An 18,220-nucleotide genomic window follows, 5' to 3' on the forward strand; every position below is an offset into this window, starting at 1 on the left:
AAAACAACGAACAGAAAACGCATAGCACGGAAAGCCTTTCTCGGAGCGGAGATTACGCGTGACGGACGCATACACTGAATCAGGCCGGACTTCAGACTCGTGCAGTTGGTCACATTTCTCGTTGTTTTACATCAGGTTGAGAAAATGTTCGCAGAATGGTTTATTTGTTCCTAAACGTTATTTTTGTTTCTTTTATTAATACCTGCCTAAAATTAATTAAAACTGCTTACTACCTGCCCATTGTTCCAACATAGAATTGGAAATTTTACTCATTTACGCTGTCCGTCTTCGCGTTCAAGCCACTGTACAGAGAGAGAGTGAGCAAAAATTGAGAAAAAACTATCTAACGCTCACCTGCCGCATTCTCTCGAGCAAATCATAAATGAAAGAGAAGGAAAAAGAGAGGGAGAGGACTTGTATGTGTAAGAGAGAGCGGAAGGGATAGCGAGAGAGAGTGAGACAGATGAAATGATCAAAACATACAAATGATCGGAAAGATGTGAAGGATTGAACATTTTCTAAACAAATAGACTTGCTATTCGGACAGTTTTTCTGCATCTGAATTGGTTTCTCGCGAATTTCTGTTGTACTAATTAAAATTTAACTATATTTACCGAGAATGAAAGAAACGCTTAAAAGGGACATTTGTAGCGTAATGTATAAAACCAAGAAAAGCGCAACCCAACGCTTGTATAACCGAAGATACTGGTTGAATATTCTGTTAGCATTTGCGAAGAACTCCTCACAATTTTCCTTCCTTTCGCTTTGCGGTTTCGTTTGCACTGTAACGTTTTGTTTTTGGCAAAGACTAGATAAAAATGGACCATTAAAACTATATCGTGCTCAATCATTAACGGGCCCTGAACGATATTGCACTACTTAACATAGTATGTACGGCTTCAAAGCATGGAAAGTCAGACCCTGAAGTACCAGGTTGGGTCAACGGGGACGAAGCTTTCGTATGCTACGGTTGTGCTACACGTGATCGCTATTTCCGATCGTCCCTTAATCCTTCGCATGGTGGTACTTTACGAACGCGATCGCTGCCAGCTCTTTGCAAAATTCTTCCAACACAACGATCGACTCAAACAAAGGATCGTTGATGTCGTCCTCCTCTTCAATCGGCAAACCTGCAGCAGAATAGCTGTTCCCCGAAGTAGGTTCGCCGTTTTCGCAGTCTTTGTGATAAAGCGGTGGATTGGACAGTAACCTTCGACCCGTGTCCTTGATCTTCTCCTGAAAACCTTCAACACGCGGAATTTCTGTCAGCAACTGCCGGGCAAGGAATTGCATCACAGACCAAAGGGTTGTGGCACCGGCTGCCACTGGAATTTCCGGATTCAGCAGAATCTCGTGCAAGTATGGATGGGGAAACAGTGCCAGCTTGGAAAGGATTGCAATCACGGCCAGGTTTAGCTCATACGGTTGCGTATTCATCTGCTTTACGTGTGAGAATAGCAGCTTAAGTAGCGGTCCTTCGTAGAAACTTTCCTCGGATATACCACTGTCACCGCACGTTTGTAGATCGATGCTCGCCTGACTATCAGTGGTGTGTTGTTTGATTCGTTGTTTTTTCGGTTGCTTCATCGGGGGAAGCGGAACTACCGTCATATGGCCGCTCGCGCACGTGGACATCGTTGGTTCAACACTGGTGCCCGCAAGAGGTGACGATTCACCGCTGCTCGGCCAGATTGCTTCTACCGGCCAGCTAAAACCGTGCGTTTTCTTTATCCACGTCTGGTAATGGCGGTTTGCGTCCTGCATATATTCCTCGTAGCAGATACCGCCGGCATCGTTAATGATTTGCCTTGGCAGTAGCAATAGGAAGCTGAGGAATTAATTTCATCAGTCAAATGTTTTTTTTTCCAAATCATATAACAATGTCATACGTACTGATTGATGACACGCAAAATATTGCTAGGGGCCAGTGTGCGCGACTTAATTGGATCATCAGCACTGCCCCGCCGTCGTTCACGGTTGTCCTCCTCGTCAGACCACGATTGTATGGTTTGCGAACTTCCATCGTAATAACCTCGATTGTTGATGTAGAAAAACAGCATCCCGTGCAGGATCTTTTCGTGTGGATTATCCAACAACGACTGTGGAAAAGATATGGTTTGCAACATTGTTCAGCTACGCTTCCAGCCGATCTTGTAAAAATAATTTACTAACCTCAACAAACTGTAACGTCGGCAGAAGAATGTCCGTATTTTCATGGGCATTTTCTATCAGGATCGTTAGTAGGCAGTTGTTAACATCCATCAGTTCGTCCTCGCCGATCAACCAATTTGCAATCTCTGTACAAAAATAATAAAATAACCGCCAGTAAGTGCCAATCGTCGACTCTTGATCCCAATAGCATACCGTCGAGCAGTGCCTTCGATTGTGTCTTTTTGATGATTTTTGCCGTCAGTACCAGCATGAAGGGAGCGTAGCAACCGACCAGCGCTGGTTCAATATAGTTGATCAGCATTTCGTCGCGAATACGCGGTCCTAGCTCGGGTACTAGTAGTTCGCTTTCTTTCAGCAAGCAATCACAGTAATCCAACCAACAGAGAAAAGCCGTTAGCTGGTAGCGTCCAATGTAGTGCGGTTGTTCGGGATCTCGCGGGAACAATCCCCACGTTACGTTGGCATCTTCGATATCACCTGTGTCCATGTCTTCCGGAATTTGCTGACAGTTTGACGCAAGCCGACCAGCCATCATGGTAGCAAAGCGATTGATCGTGTTCCGGATAGCTTTGCAGGATTGCTGTAGCGTTGGTAATGACGCTAGTATGAGCACACCTTCGCACGCTCGTACGACTATGGTGCTATCCTGTAAAAGAACAGTAAAGTTAGAATACTTTTTCTTGGAAAGACCCATTAAATACTCACCGCGCTGTCCAGATAATTGACGATTGCATCGAACAGACTAAAGTGATCTTCTTCATCACAGTCACAGCTCTCGGATTCGCATGTACCATCGGTATCATCGGTCGTTTGACTTTTGTCATTTTCTCCACGCACAGCCTCATTCGTCGACGGACCTTCACCATCTTCCGCCACCAGCGAGATTCGCCGCGTATCATATTCAATTTTCGTGCTTACAAACAGTGGATTATTCACTGGTGCCTTATTTACGCCTAACCCCTTCCAGTTAGCTAGCATTTGTGCGGAATGGTGATGAGACTTTAGGAACAAATTGACCAGTATTGAATCCTTGCGCACTAGCCCGGCCACCGTTTCAAGGAACAGTATTTCCTCTCGCTCGTAGGGGGAAGCAAATGTACCGTTGCAGATTTCCACCAATCGTTGCACGGGTTGGAAAATACTGGCATGGCCAAGCGGTGGACACTTCAGGCAGGAAAGAAACCGTCGAACCCAGTTAAGTACAATATAGCGCGCCCCGGGCGGTGTATCGTTGACGGCAAATTCGATCAGCACATCAAGCGGTCGATTGCTTAGAACGAATTCCATACACTCTGCCTTCGGCGGGGTCGGATTGGGTTTCGGTGACATTTCCAAGTTGCTCGACGATGCATCAAGTGCAGGGATGGTGTCCACTTTCGATGGAGCGTCCAACCGTTGCTCTTCGCGTATTAATATTTGCAGCATCTGGTCCAGGTGCGATGGAATGTTGGTATCGTTAATGTGTATCTTTGGTAAGGTTTTATCGGCGATGTAAAAGTTTTTGACCAACCGGTAATGATAGTCAAAATCTTGCAATGCTGTTGGTGGCGGCGCAAGCTATAAAACATGAAGGTGAATTATAAGTTTATTCGAAATGCGGCTAGCAGGAGACACTGTTGACCAACAAATTATATAATTAAAGCGTTATCCTTTTAATCTTCATGCTATTTACAATACAACAGTAGTAAGTCTAGTTTCATTTGTCTAGCCATTCGTCTGAAGCAAACGACATTTTGTTTTGGTTCAACAATAAAGCTGTTTGTATGACTGTATCAAGCAAACTTACCACGTCGGCTGCCGTTTGCAAAACTTCCGATAGTTTTCCAAACATTTTATCGATTTCGGTAAACTTTCGACAGAGAAACATTCACTTGTAGCATTGGGGCCGTACACTATTATATATTAATTCAACGAACACTGAACAGTACTCATACTTTTGATGCAAAAGATGTACAATCACGCGAGAAGTACTGTAAAAATATGAGTTAAAAATTTCACCCAAAACACTGCAAATTTTATATGTGCGATTTTGCACCTGTTCTGTATTGACTTTTTCTCTTGTTTTTATGCGTTCGACGTTGTCAACTGAATGCACTTTGTTTGACAATGGTGCAAATCGATAAAATTATTGTGTCGATCAAAGCAATTCGCATTGCAGAACTGCACAGCCATAAATTGCTGAAGATAATTTTTAAAATATTTCTTATCATTGGAACCCAACTCTGCGTCCTACATAATATTTAGAAGAAGTTTAATCCGAGAAATGAGAACCTTTCAAAACGATTCGCGAATTTGAGTTTAATCGATGCGTGAACTAGGCCCGCTAGATTTTCTCCATGTTTGACAACAGTGGTAAAGTGTGTGTGTTTGTGTTGGTGTGTTAATTGTGTTGCTGTCAAAGTGTCGATTCCACGACGTCAAGAAAGTGTTTACAATCTTTATTTTCCACTGTCCTAGCAAACGCCGGTCCCTGTAAAAATGGGTAAAAGTTGCATTGCAGTTCGTATTTTCAACTAGTTTCCATAACGATATATCTATTGTCGTTTCAGCGGTATCAACGACGGTGTCCCTTGTGCTGGCTTCCCTATCAGCCGTGTTGATTTTTTCGGGTATGCAAATGTATCGGCCCTTGTTGGCCTCCTCCCAAATCGCTACCATCTTCGGTGGGTACCTCGGATCGTGGCTTTTTATTCTTTCCCTAACCGTGAGTAATTAATACCTGTGGTGCCGATGGAATGGATTACGATAAAGTGTGGAATGTTTCTTTAAGGCGGTGTCAAACCTGGAAGCGGTCGTGCTAGGCTACGGATTTCAGGCTAAGTTTTTTCCGGAAGTGTCGTTCTGCCTGATTGTTGCACTGTTTGCGTGCGGTTTGGTGCATCGCGTTTGTGTCACTTCGTGGTAAGTGTGTTTGCTTTCTCAAGCTGTAACTTGGTACTGATCGAAACTCCCATTTTCATAGCGTACTCTTTTCGATTGCGGCCCTGTATTATGTTAACAAAATATCGCACAAAGTACACAACGTTGCGGTACAGGTGGATAGCTATGCTGGGAAGAAAAAGAAAAAATGAACAGGCTCCATTGCGCGGGCTCTCTATGTAGATTCACAGGGCTAAAATGCAATTTTGATCTTGCATCACTTAGGTTTAAGGTCCATCGCGTATCGTATGCTGTTTGAACAACCAACAATCACAGCGAGGTAATACTAATAAAAATTAACACAACTGAAAACTGGCTCGCTTACATTCGGAATAAGTTTTCATTTAATATCCCATTAAATTAGATTGTTTCAGAGAATTGCACTTTGACTATCCTACCCAGCGGCGGATCAAACGGTAGGCGGAGTAGGCGGTCGCCAAAGTTGTTGGGGGCCCCAAAAAAATTGTGTAGTAGTAAAAGTACTACACAAATTCCGAATGTATAGTACCAGGAGAGGATCCACGGAAGAGGTAGCACCATCGAGCAAAATTACTGTACTAGGTGTTTGGATTTCGTGCTATAAATTAACTCTGCTGTTAAATTAAAAAAATTGCTTTTCTCTGAATCCGCGTATCTCAAGAACTGCCTGTACTTTTGTCGGGTAGTTAGTGTTTAAACATTGCATACCTTTTGGCGGTTTTCGTGCAAAATTGCTGTACTAGGTGCTACCTCTTCCGTGGATGCTCTCCTGGTACTATACATTCGGAAACTGGTAGTTTTCGAAGAAATTTTTCTCGAACAACGGGAAAGTTAGTGTTTAAACATTGCATACCTTTCGACGGTTTTCGACCAAAATTGCTGTACAAGGTGCTACCTCTTCCGTGGATGCTCTTCTGGTATCGGAAATCTGAAAACAGCTGGTTTGTATGGAATTTCGTACCAGTCGACTGAAAGTTTAAGCGAGATGAAGCCCCAACTATAATTCCGCCCTGGGCCTCCAAGGGGATTGATCCTCCACTGATCCTACCGTTTAATCGCGACCAACGATAACATAGTTTAACACGTTCTACGCCGCATCACCCGTACTCAAGTGATGCCAATACCCGGCCGCTTCATCCGAATTCGGATGATGTGCTGTACAAAATGTCAAGCAAGCTTTAACAGCGGTCCCACAATGACTATTTCAATTTCTGACATGGCATTGATCGTGTTAACTATTAGTATTATTCTAGTCGGATGGATAAACGTTTTGAGTCCGAAATAAACTTAATTTTCGTTCGTAAATAATATATATTCCTTACGCTTTCATTTACTATCGTTTGTGTTTGAAAATAATATATTTATTCCACCACGCTCCCTTGGCACAAACGTGCAGAAAACTGAAATTACTACGCATAAACATTATGATTTAACTCGATGATAATTGCTTTTCATCCATACGGCAATTTATTTGGGCCAAGGTGTTTATGGTAGGGCGTTTAAGCAAAGGATTTAAATAATCATTATGATCTAATATTTTTATTAATGCCGCTCGTTCACTCGTTCAATTTTTAATATATACTTATTTTTCAATATATTATAAAAAAAATACATTCTTCTAAGATGGAAGGAGTATATATCAGCGGCGGATCAAACGGTAGACGGAGTAGGCGGTCACCTAGGGCCTCGCCGTACACATAGGCCCCTGGCGAAATTTGAAGTTGGGAAAAAATGCCCCGGAATCGGCCAGCTTTTTTTTCTCGCATAATGGCATTAATCACGTCTGCCTGTCGGTGTCACATTCCTATCAAACGCATTAGAGTGTTGCAATTGCAAGCGCGAGCCAAGTATTGCAATGGTCGATCAGTATCCCTAAAAGAAAACCAACTGGTGATCGTCAAAGAAGACAACATGCATTGCCCTTGTGGCCAATGGGGCGTATTATTTCGGTTCATCCTGGCAAGGACGAAATAGTTCGCGTAGTGACGCTGCGCACAGCATCCGGTAAACACGTCGTACCGATTGGCAATGTTACCCAATCCAAATGTGCTCAGCAATTTGGATAGGAAGATTGGCACTGGCACTGAATAGCATGTAGCAACAAACCATGTTGACATTTATTTACTTTAATAGTTTTCAGTGATAACAAGGCAAGGCACATACCCATATATACCCATAAATTCAATTTCTTTGGTGGCCGGAATGTGAGAATTAAGGTTTATAAAATAACATTCCTCTCACATTCCTATCAAACGCATTAGAGTGAAGAGGGAAAAGGCAAAACGGATCCTGCATCTCTTTCGTATTTTGCGCCGTTCCGTCCGTCGAAAATGCTTCAGAAACGATGGAATTTTTGGTTTCTGACACCAAGAGAGCATCCAAACGAAGAGGTAGCACAAGTTTCCGTACCAGCAGGCAGCATTTCATATAGCTGTACCTTTCCCTCTAGTGATCATTGCGCTTGATCCGTCGACTGATCTTTCATCTCTTTCTGTTCGTCCAAACGGCACAGCGCGTACCATAACTATACACAAGTTTATTTTTATGGAAATAATAATGAGGAATATTTATGGAATATATTGATATATGGAATCCTTTCAAACTCCCAGACATTCCATGACGACAAGAGATATAAATATTGCGAAATAACCGAACAAATAACACTAAATAATGTCTTCGGAAATAGTGGCACTGGACATTTCCTACTGCTAATAATTAAAAAACTTACCTGCTGTACAGTTAAGACACGCACTGTATGAACTGGATGGATGAAACGAGACGCAGGATTCTCCCCACAGTAGCTGAGCTATTTACTCTACCGATCGCTCTCCATGGTTTGATAGTATGTGTAACTAATAGCCAATCGTAGAAGATCTCTAATTGATCAATAGCATCACAGTGACTGATAACGTGAGCAAACGGCATGTACAAACATGGCGGATCCTTGAGCGGATCAGATTGATGTTATCTCCTTTCGTGGATGCTCTCTTGGTGTCAGAAATCACAAAACCGGTCGCTTTTTGGTGGCTCCGATCGCATGCGCGGAGACTTCGACGAAAGGAAAAGCGCTCAAATATAATATGCAATGACGACTGAGATGACCGTGTGCTCCTCTAGCTCTTGTAAGCTGGACACTAAACACTAACGGTGATTAATTCTTTCCATTTTGCTCTCTGTTGTCCCCCAACAAAAATTGTCATCAAGAAGAAGAATAACCATGTGGGAATCCGCTACACTACCTTCACAAAACAGCAAAAATCATCAAAAACGGATTGGTTCCGCAACATGTGGTGGAGGCAAATAGTACCGCGAGTCAATCTGCTGATTGATATGTGATATTAACATCTATTGCACTGCTCTTTATCCGTATCGTCGTATGCTGAGCGGTGTCCACGTCCTTCGGGCACCGGCACAGCTCAGCTCGTCGGTATATTCATGCAAACTATATACTCAGCATAAAACCGCATGCAATTATGAGGCGCGAGCAGCATCTGCTGGTGGCGACGCTTTCTTCTAAACGCTTTTACGTACATACGTGTTTATATGAAGTATTTTGTGGACAGTGTTTTTGTGTGTTTATTAAAAGTTTATTTAATAGTTTGATCTTCGGATTCGTGGTTGAGTTGCGAAAAGGGATCAACGGCGGATCAAACGGTAGACGGAGTAGATGGTCACCTAGGGCCTCGCCGTGTTGGAGGCCCCAAAAAATGTGTGAAGTAGTAAAAGGTGTATACATAGGCCCCCTCTCCAAAGATGATGATTCAAAGTGAGTTCAGGAGCCCCTTCTTACTGCGCCTTTAGCTTTGCCGCATTTCAAGGACTTCAATGCCCCCCAATTAATCGTTTTTTTAAATTAGAGGCCTCATTCATAATTCCGCCCTGGGCCTCCAAGGGGATTGATCCTCCACTGGTATATATTCAAATAGAGAATTAGTAGATATTCAAAACTTTCAACTAATAGTAAACGTCACGCCCGTTTGCACGATCTGTCGTGCTTTACTAGAACGTTAAGCTATTCGTTCTTTCAAATAGTTCAGAAAATGATTTTCAATTTAGTTGTTTTTTTTCGGATACATGATCAGCGTAATAAATGTGCTGCCCTGTGATTTACATATGTTAACTAATTTTATTAGTCAATTATCTAATGATTTTTTTTGTTGCTTGTACAGCGTTACGTTTGCATCCATAGTTTTGTTTTGGTCGATTCCTGGTTAGCATTAGCCATTCAACAGTATGAGTTACACTTACCATTCTGTATTCTTCTGCAACGTTAGTAGCATTTGTGTGTTTTCTAGTATTGTTGTGTTTTCTAGCAGTAAAGATTTTATAATCAATGTATCAATGTATTTAGTGTCTGTTATTTTCTTCGGCCTGGTGTCTTTCCGTTCTGCGCTTATCCTGAAGAACCCTGGGGTTGCTTTTTTTGATATTCTTTAGATGTTGGAAGTAAAGCAAACCCTAGGCGATCCTCACAGACACAACATTCTTCTATGAATTTCATAAAGTTTTATCTACTCTACACCTTCATCTATAACACAAACGACATTGATTGAAAATTAAATAAATATTACTTTTTAATGTTTTTCACAAGCTGAGTTTCGGCAGCGATCCGCGTCCCTTTTGGACCGTTAGAAGTGTAAAGAGACATTGCAGGCTTTGTGTGTACTCGCATAGCGGAGCATGGAATGGCCACGGAAAGTTACTTAAATCAAGAGTTATGTGATGCTAGAGGTGGTTTCTTGTTTAAAGTGCGGAAAACATTACGATGTACTTAAAACATGTTTCTTTTTTCGCATAATTTTAAACGCAAACATTAACAAAGTTATACATAGTTATATGTTTCAACACCTGTTTGGTTGGATGTGACTAGCTGTTATGATAATACGGCGTCAAAAAAAAAACAAACAAATGAAATAACCAATTCTGCACATACAATCAAACGATATGCCTATAAACTGTTAAAAATCAACATTAATGACACTTGGATAAGAGATGGTTTTGGTATTAAACGCAAAAAATGTAGAATCGTTTGTTATATACTCCATTACAATATCGTCGATTCGCTGACGTTAGAGAATCCTGAACGTTTCCTAATTTTGTCCGCTAGCCATAGGTCGTGCATTTCGTACTTGGGGCCTTAGGCCATTCGCAACAGAAGTATACAGATCGTGCGATCGATATGTATTTCCGCAGTTGAATTTAACATAATTGCACTCCATGAATGGATTAAATGAGCATTTATTCAATGATTCTATCATGTTGTATTATCTGTTTTTACCTTTTGTTCTGCAGTTGCTGTTTTCTTAAACAGAATCCTTATGATATTTTTCCCTTACAGCTACACTCACACTTCTCACTCTTGTATTAACATCGCTCGACATCGCCTGTGGTTGTGAGCTTTCCAATTGGTTTTTTTTAAATAATATCTATTGAAATGATCCAACACAACAATCGAAACAATTCGCTTGAAGAACAGTAATGAAAGCTTTGAAACCCTTAACAAAACAGCTTAATTTGGACAATTGCTTAACAACGACTCTCGCGTTCGTAAAACGCACCATTTCACGTAATGAACTGGAGCAACAAAAATTAACAAATTCTGCCGTGGTTGATTTTCAATGTTCGCCACAGTGCCAAAATGACTTTCAATCTAATGAATCGCCACGCATTGTCCACCAATACTCCTCTCGTTATAACATCCCTCCTTTGGCTGCGTATGAGCTCGGAGCGTTGCAGGCGATTCGAGGCCGAGGGTTTGGTATTTATTGTTCAGCACAAACTGCTCCCGAACAAATCCCGTTTTACTGTCCATCTTCTACAGTCGAGCTGTTCACTCTACAGGGGTTGTTAGTGTAGAATGGGAATATACACATCCTTTACCGCACGAATACGCTTGTGGCAAAATACATTTTGCAATGCCAATCGAGCTAATGGTTTGCTGCTGGTTTTTTTGATATTTTAAATTACGTTCACCACCAGAACATCACCATTCATCGAACAGCTTGTTTCAGAGTGATTTGCCGTGCTGTTTTCTACAATATACATTCCCTTTGATACCGCCATTCAGATCAGATAGCTTTCTAACACGTGCCATGTTCATCATTTCCCCTTTTTGACGATTTTTTGTTGTTGTTTCAGTAATATCTTATAACAATGCAGTCCGAATCATATCCCGGCTCCAGCTTAACTTACTCACAACGCGCTAATAATGGCCATTTACTAATGTTTATGTACAGGTATCCAACTACTACTACTAACTTGTCCATGTTCCTGGCAACACATTGTTGGATTCCATTAGATCGCCATTCCCAAAAGTGGCTGTGGAGTATAATTGAATTTGATTCGGAAACCAGTTGTACAATTTGCACATTACACGCGACCTTTTATCAGGGAGTGTGTGTGTGTGTGTTTTACGCGAATAACAACGATAATTTACTTAACCATTCAAAACAAATCAACGGCTAACTTTTAATTCCAATCAAACATACACACAACGGAACGGAAACCTTTTGAATTTTTCGACTTATTTTCGCGCACGAGGTGGCCAGAGAATGAAACTTGATTGTCTAACCGTATCAGAGGTCATTAATGCTGCCTACAAACGACTTACGAATCTAGCACTTTATGGGAGTATCTGTTTGGTTAGATCATTAAACAGGTTACCTTACTTCGTATGCTTGAGCAAACCAGAGCGCAACCGCGAGTACATGTTTTCAAGTACAAGTACAAGTTTTCACTTCCAACATGGCGATTTGCAAATCTCTCTTTTACATGCGTCATGTCCACGTGTCCTATCGCGAATATACGAGAAAGGTGAAACAAACATGTGGAAAATGAAACGATGCGTTCGATTAGACGTTCAACTTCCCTTGCCTATAGGAACGTTAACTTCCTTCGAGCAAATAAATTGACACCGAACGTGGATTTCGAATTGTTTTCGAGCTCAAAATAAATAGGAAAAGACATTTTTCTATGAGCAGTTGAAGAAAAGTAATTTAAAATCGAAAAAATATTTCCAAAAACATTCGGTAGATGTTATGTTTGCTTCTTTGTATTGCTGTACGTCCCAGAAGGAAAAAAAACGCCATGATCAAATCAAAGAACGTTTAATCATTTCTGTAAGTTTTCAGCACAGAATTAGTTCATGCTGGTTCTTTGCACTCATGGAAGAGAATTGAAGGGTGTAAATATTAGTATTAGACTAGATCTAGTACTGGATTAGCTGCTGCTAGGTACTAGAATGAAATAATGGTTCGAATGTTCAGGAGATATGCTGTATTCTACAATTTGGATATGTTCATTTAAATTGTTGACGTTGAGGTCAAGGAAGAAAACAAAAACATGTCTAGGAATCCAAATACGAACCGTAGAATACCAAATGTAAATTGTTTGCTATTAACACACCTTGAGCAATGTGCTACACTCAATGTTAAGTCACGCTCGCGTTGATATTACGATGCAATGTGAGAATGTTTTTACACTTGCTACATAATGTTCCGTACTTGGATATGTGTTTAACGAACTATTATCGAAAATGTTACATTTCATCGGCCATGTTTGCGGTCATGCTTTCTATGCTCTATCATTTTCCGATATGATAGTTCGATATGGAAACGATTCATTGGCAAATGAATGGAGGTCGTATGATATGATTGCAAAAGAAATGATATTGTTGTACAACTTCACCCGGTTCACCCGGAGCTTAACAACTATATTAACAACCTTTTGTTCTGTAACCGCGTCTGCCAGTTTGATTACGTAGCATCCATGCTTTGGTCCTGCTCCTGCTAGGGAGAAAACACACGTAAACTGCGGAGCAGCGTTGCGAGCACATTCGCCAAACATTCCGCGTTCAACGCAAGCTGACCGGCGCCGCTCGGTCCCACCTTAACACACGCTAGTTCCCGGAAGCTCGAGGCGACGTCATGTATCTTAAGCACGATGTTGCGCGTTTGAAGCGGTGCTGAGGTGGTGCGCGTCAAATCTTGCGCTAGCTCGGTGATACGCCTGAGTGCGGACAGGCAAGCGGTCAAATGTTCGGGCAGGTGGGTAAGGTTGGCATCAGACATCGACACGACCAGATGCTTCGATGCGGTGACTAGCTGTAGCGCCTGCTCGGTCAGTTCGTCGCGTGCCTGCTGAAAACGATCCTCATCGATCGCCGTGCCTCCGCCGGCGGTTTGTGCAGCAGAGCAGGCGGCTGCCACCTGGTCCAGCTTCACCAGCAAACCGGCCATCGCCACGTCCGTCTTGGCCATTAGTGTATCCACGTTTAGCACGTGCCCATTTTTATTGGACAGTATAGGGCTACCCGGGTTGCTGAAGGTGGCGTGTGCAACGTTGTTCGAGAGCGTGCCGACGAGTGCCGGGGAAACTGCTGTCGGTAGGGAAGTTTTGCGTGACAGTTGGGGCGAGCAAAGGAGTGTTAACTGGGCCCTACTGTCCGCCGGGGGATTCTTCAGACAAACCGGTGGGCAGTCGCTGTGCGAACGTTGATGGCCGACGGTGTTCGGGGTGGATAGGTTCGTCTTCGACAGCTCCGTCGCCGATAGCTGCTCGTCCGTACACTGGTGGTTGAATGCCCGGTCGATCTCCCTGTAACAATTTGGATTGCGGTGAAGATGTGGTGACCCTATACCGGCTGTCCGAACGGGAGAGGAGTTAGCGGACAAGGATACAGCACCGACGCCACCCGATGGATGATGGTGCTGCAGGTGGTGCGGTAAAGGTGGTACCGGGGGTGATTGGTGATGGTGATGTAACTGGTGCAAATGGTTGAAGGTAGCCCCATGCGTGCTCTTCAGTATTGGAACCGGGCTGCGCAGGATACAGGGCTTTATAGGTACCGGAGGTAGTGGCGGTTTCTTCGGTGGCAACGTGGCCAGTATCGGCACCGGAGGTGGAGACTGTTCGAAACGAGGTGGCAATGAAGGAGGATCACTGGGACCGAGCTCGTAGTAGTTACCGTTCGCCCGAGCCCCATACAGTGCACCGCCGGACGATGGTGGCGAGCGAATGGGTGAACCCAGACGAAGCTGCAACTCTGCGCTCTTTGGAGGTCGCTGTGGGGGACTCGGTTGGTTGATAGTAGCCGTGTGAAGGCATGGTTTTGGAGGAAGCGCCAATGGGATGTTTGAGGAACCTCGTGATTGTTGTGGCTGCTGTTGCCGCTGCTCGTGTTCTGTGTCTCCATTTTGCTTATCCTTCGATTTAGACTTAGCACAACACGAGAACGGCCCTTTCCGGTCTACGGTGGGGTACTCGATGACATGACCATTCGAGACACCACTAGCAACACCATTCATCGTGCTCTTGGTTTCATGCGTTCCATTCGTCTTCTTTTCATTGACCGGCCCCGAAACGGCCACAGCTGCCGCGCTATTGCTGTAGAGATCGTACTCGGTCGTTCCAGTGGCGTTATGTTCCTTCGGTGGATAGTACACTTCGAATCGCGTTGGATCGTACGCATACTTAGCCAGTAGCGCGCTGGCAATGGCTCCATTGGCCACCATCGATGGTATCGCTGTTCCGTTAGTGGAAGCGGCACGGGGTCTTGGGACCGGTCCATCAGTTTCGTAGTTAAGATTCTTCAATGTATTAATATTATTGTTCGTGCTGACGGTTGCGCTCGGTTTGGGGATGGTGTGGTTTTGAACGGGAGGTCGTACACATAGGGGATTCTGGGAATCAGGTCCGGTCGTTTCGTTTCGATCACTCAGCCCGGGCGGTGGAGGGATAATGTATGAAAGGATTTCCTCTGGTGTGAGTTCGACGGCCGGGGTAATCTTCTGAGTTGGGGGCTCTATTGTTACCTGTTTGAGAAACTCTTCCAAATCACCAGCACCCAGGTTGGAAGAAGCAGTGGTGTTGTTTGACGAGCTCGTTCCAGTTCTGGAGCTACCCGTCCCGGTGGCTTTATTAACTCCTGTACCATCATCGAAACCGCTAGGAGGAACGCTCAGCACATTCAGATTGTCCAGCTCGTCTGGCGTCTGTGGAGGAGGGATCGATCTTAGATCGATAATGTCGGGGTCCGTTTCAATAATAGAATCATCGCCCAGCAGCTCGTAACCATAAAGGTCGGCTATCTTCTTCGCAGCCAAGTCCGTCCCTTCTGTACCAAGCTCACTCGCCGTACTAGCTTCCTTGAGCTGGCGAAGATAATCCTTCAAGCTCATGTCGCGACCTTCGTTTCCACTGTCCGGACTGTGCAGTCCGAAGCTGGTGCGAATAGATTTGTTCCGCAAACTGGAGGCACTATTTGCAGTTCCGTGCTGGTTCAATTGTAGCTGTTGCTGTGCATTTTGTTGCTGCAATGGATGTGAGCTTTGTGTCGTCTTATGTATGGGGGAACTGTTTGGAGTGTAAAGAGATTCGGAGTCACTTTCGCTCTGAGATAGATCGTTGCCCAGCGCCTGCAGATCGCTTAGTATCTGACTAAGCCCGGACAATTTTCTCTGGGTTTTTGGTGTGTTCTGTGCCGAACCGGTCATAGTTTCGAGTTTACCGTTCAACTCACTGAACGGTGCAGTATAGATCGAGCTAAGACCTTTCGCAATTCCGTCCAAACCCTGGTTGATTGTTTCCGTCAACAGTGTCAAAGAGTCGCTGTGCTTCAGTACACCGGGACCATCCTCGTTCGAGCTTTGCTTGCTGCTACTTAGACTTTCACAATCACTTTCGTCCACATCAACTGAAGTTTCACGCCAGAAGTTCAGCTTGCCACCCGGTTTTACATCGAACTCGTGCCCGTAGTCACCGTGTTCGTTTAGGTAGCGTTCGGAGTTTTCGACCATCTTTTGCATTTCTGCAACACGGCGAAGCACCTCTTCGTTGCGCGCCTCGGACACAACCATCGGGACGCCTCCGATTTTGCCACTGAGCGATCCATCCTTGGCTATGCGCATATCCTTACCGTTCGGCTCGAAATCATAATCCTGTAGGCTGGGCCGAGTATTTTTATTCGAGATGCGCGCACTGTTTGCATTGCGATCACACTCATCCGAACGGCTAGAGGAACTGATCGATCCGGTAGCGCTACGGAAACCGGTAGAGTGGTACGGCGGTGGCATCAGGAACGCTATACTGTGTGTGGGCTTCTCCGAGGGTAGGTAGCTCCAGCCATTGCTGACAACCGTATGCTGCGAGAGATACGGAGGCGCAATATCCTCGATTTGTGTTTCACGCTCCTGCTCCAATGGAAGCTCTTTCCCTGTTGCGTAAAGAGGAAATCACACAGAACATTGCATTAGATGAAAATGTAACAGCCTTCGAACTAACAGACGAATTTCCTTCAGCTTACCGGCCATAAGTCGATAGTAACCAGCCAGTACGATTGCAAACTCGGATGCATCTCGATCTTCCATCGAGAAGTTTATAACTCGATCAGGACTTATGAAGACGGTGACCGTGTTGGACACGTCATCATCGCGCGTTACAACGACACGAATAAGTTCCTCGAGGTTACAGATGGGTTGAGGCTGCAAATAATGTAAAAAAATGATATTTAAATTATACATTGGATTCGTCGTATAAGCGAAATGTTGTGTTCCAAAGAAATGATTCATTATATGTATAATTTTTGACAAATAAATTATAATTCCAAAAACGGAAAAATAATTCATTTAAGTCTTATGAGCAGTTTTTTGAACGGTAACAACAAACGTGGTTATGAAAGTTATTATCACCATTTTTGATAAACTCGTTATAAAAATACACTACTCCATGCAGTATTAATGGAGCATAGGTGGCGTACAAACACGCACTCGATAGTTTATCATCGCTCAAAGGTTGGAGCTCTTCATTGTTACCTTATCCATCCTTATTAAAAACACGACAAGCATACAAAAGTTGTACACTTCCGGTCATGGTGCATTGTTAGGAAAGTATAAAAAAACTTCTCACGCTATCCCGAACGAAGTTATCACTTTCTCCAAACTCGGAAGATAAAACTCGCTGAGATAAATGAGGTGTCAGTCGCTTCGGCAAGGTTTACCGCTTTGCTGCTTTTAAGGCAAATTATCTCCTGCAAACTCGGCAAAACGCGCTAAGATTTCCCAAGAATCAATCATTGCCCGTTTAGTGCGATCTGTCAGGTCGTTTGGAAGGTAGGTCGTCGTTTTGGAGTTTGTTGAAAAGTTTCGAGGAAAGTTTTGCTTGGCAGATCGTTTATATCATTCGTACCGTGCACGGCACGGTATGCCCTCCGGATGGCAAATAGATGTTGCATGTAAGATCCCTTAGCTGGGAGTTGTAGCACGATGTACACACACACACACACACACACACACACACACACACACACACACACACACACACACACACACACACACACACACACACACACACACACACACACACACACACACACACACACACACACACACACACACACACACACACACACACACACACACACACACACACACACACACACACACACACACACACACACACACACACACACACACACACACACACACACACACACACACACACACACACACACACACACACACACACACACACACACACACACACACACACACACACACACACACACACACACACACACACACACACACACACACACACACACACACACACACACACACACACACACACACACACACACACACACACACACACACACACACACACACACACACACACACACACACACACACACACACACACACACACACACACACACACACACACACACACACACACACACACACACACACACACACACACACACACACACACACACACACACACACACACACACACACACACACACACACACACACACACACACACACACACACACACACACACACACACACACACACACACACACACACACACACACACACACACACACACACACACACACACACACACACACACACACAAACACACACACACACACACACACACACACACACACACACACACACACACACACACACACACACACACACACACACACACACACACACACACACACACACACACACACACACACACACACACACACACACACACACACACACACACACACACACACACACACACACACACACACACACACACACACACACACACACACACACACACACACACACACACACACACACACACACAC

The 18,220-nt window shown here is 44.0% G+C and overlaps 3 protein-coding genes across 3 annotated transcripts in view; 1 reads left to right on the plus strand and 2 right to left on the minus strand.

Annotated features, from left to right (window-relative positions):
• Positions 1 to 164: 164 nt before the first annotated feature.
• LOC128297084 (FHF complex subunit HOOK interacting protein 2A-like) lies at positions 165 to 4,039 on the minus strand. The gene is made up of 6 exons (XM_053032648.1): positions 3,959 to 4,039; positions 2,878 to 3,729; positions 2,365 to 2,818; positions 2,173 to 2,297; positions 1,894 to 2,099; positions 165 to 1,828 (listed from the first exon to the last, which is right to left on the minus strand). The coding sequence occupies exons 1-6, from the start codon at positions 4,037 to 4,039 to the stop codon at positions 1,006 to 1,008; spliced, it is 2,541 nt and encodes an 846-aa protein (XP_052888608.1). The 3' UTR covers positions 165 to 1,005.
• Positions 4,040 to 4,708: 669 nt separating this feature from the next.
• On the plus strand, positions 4,709 to 5,381 carry LOC128297448 (protein KRTCAP2 homolog). Its single transcript, XM_053033085.1, has 3 exons — positions 4,709 to 4,876; positions 4,943 to 5,073; positions 5,135 to 5,381. The coding sequence occupies exons 1-3, from the start codon at positions 4,784 to 4,786 to the stop codon at positions 5,241 to 5,243; spliced, it is 333 nt and encodes a 110-aa protein (XP_052889045.1). The 5' UTR covers positions 4,709 to 4,783; the 3' UTR covers positions 5,244 to 5,381.
• Positions 5,382 to 12,590: 7,209 nt separating this feature from the next.
• The window catches only part of LOC128297014 (uncharacterized), a 65,178-nt gene continuing 59,548 nt past the window's right edge, over positions 12,591 to 18,220 (minus strand). Inside the window, exons 10-11 of the mRNA XM_053032565.1 lie at positions 16,373 to 16,550; positions 12,591 to 16,282 (exon numbers count right to left, since the gene is read on the minus strand). Of these exons, the coding sequence (XP_052888525.1) occupies positions 12,858 to 16,282; positions 16,373 to 16,550 (3,603 nt within the window). The 3' untranslated portion in view covers positions 12,591 to 12,857. The remainder of the gene's footprint in view (positions 16,283 to 16,372; positions 16,551 to 18,220) is intronic.

Source organism: Anopheles moucheti, chromosome 2 (assembly GCF_943734755.1).
Source record: "Anopheles moucheti chromosome 2, idAnoMoucSN_F20_07, whole genome shotgun sequence".
In the NCBI taxonomy this organism is placed as follows: domain Eukaryota; kingdom Metazoa; phylum Arthropoda; class Insecta; order Diptera; family Culicidae; genus Anopheles; species Anopheles moucheti.

What these genes read in the sequence shown, in the direction of transcription:
- LOC128297084 (XM_053032648.1), bottom strand. Translation starts at nt 4,039, where the DNA reads ATGTTTCTCTGTCGAAAGTTTACCGAAATCGATAAAATGTTTGGAAAA. An exon ending in TCAATTATCTGGACAGCGCG is followed by an intron (nt 2,819 to 2,877) that starts GTGAGTATTTAA and finishes GTTCTTTTACAG; the next exon opens with GATAGCACCATAGTCGTACG. An exon ending in CGACGTTACAGTTTGTTGAG is followed by an intron (nt 2,100 to 2,172) that starts GTTAGTAAATTA and finishes TCTTTTCCACAG; the next exon opens with TCGTTGTTGGATAATCCACA.
- LOC128297448 (XM_053033085.1), top strand. Translation starts at nt 4,784, where the DNA reads ATGCAAATGTATCGGCCCTTGTTGGCCTCCTCCCAAATCGCTACCATC. An exon ending in TTTTTATTCTTTCCCTAACC is followed by an intron (nt 4,877 to 4,942) that starts GTGAGTAATTAA and finishes TGTTTCTTTAAG; the next exon opens with GCGGTGTCAAACCTGGAAGC. An exon ending in CGCGTTTGTGTCACTTCGTG is followed by an intron (nt 5,074 to 5,134) that starts GTAAGTGTGTTT and finishes CCATTTTCATAG; the next exon opens with CGTACTCTTTTCGATTGCGG.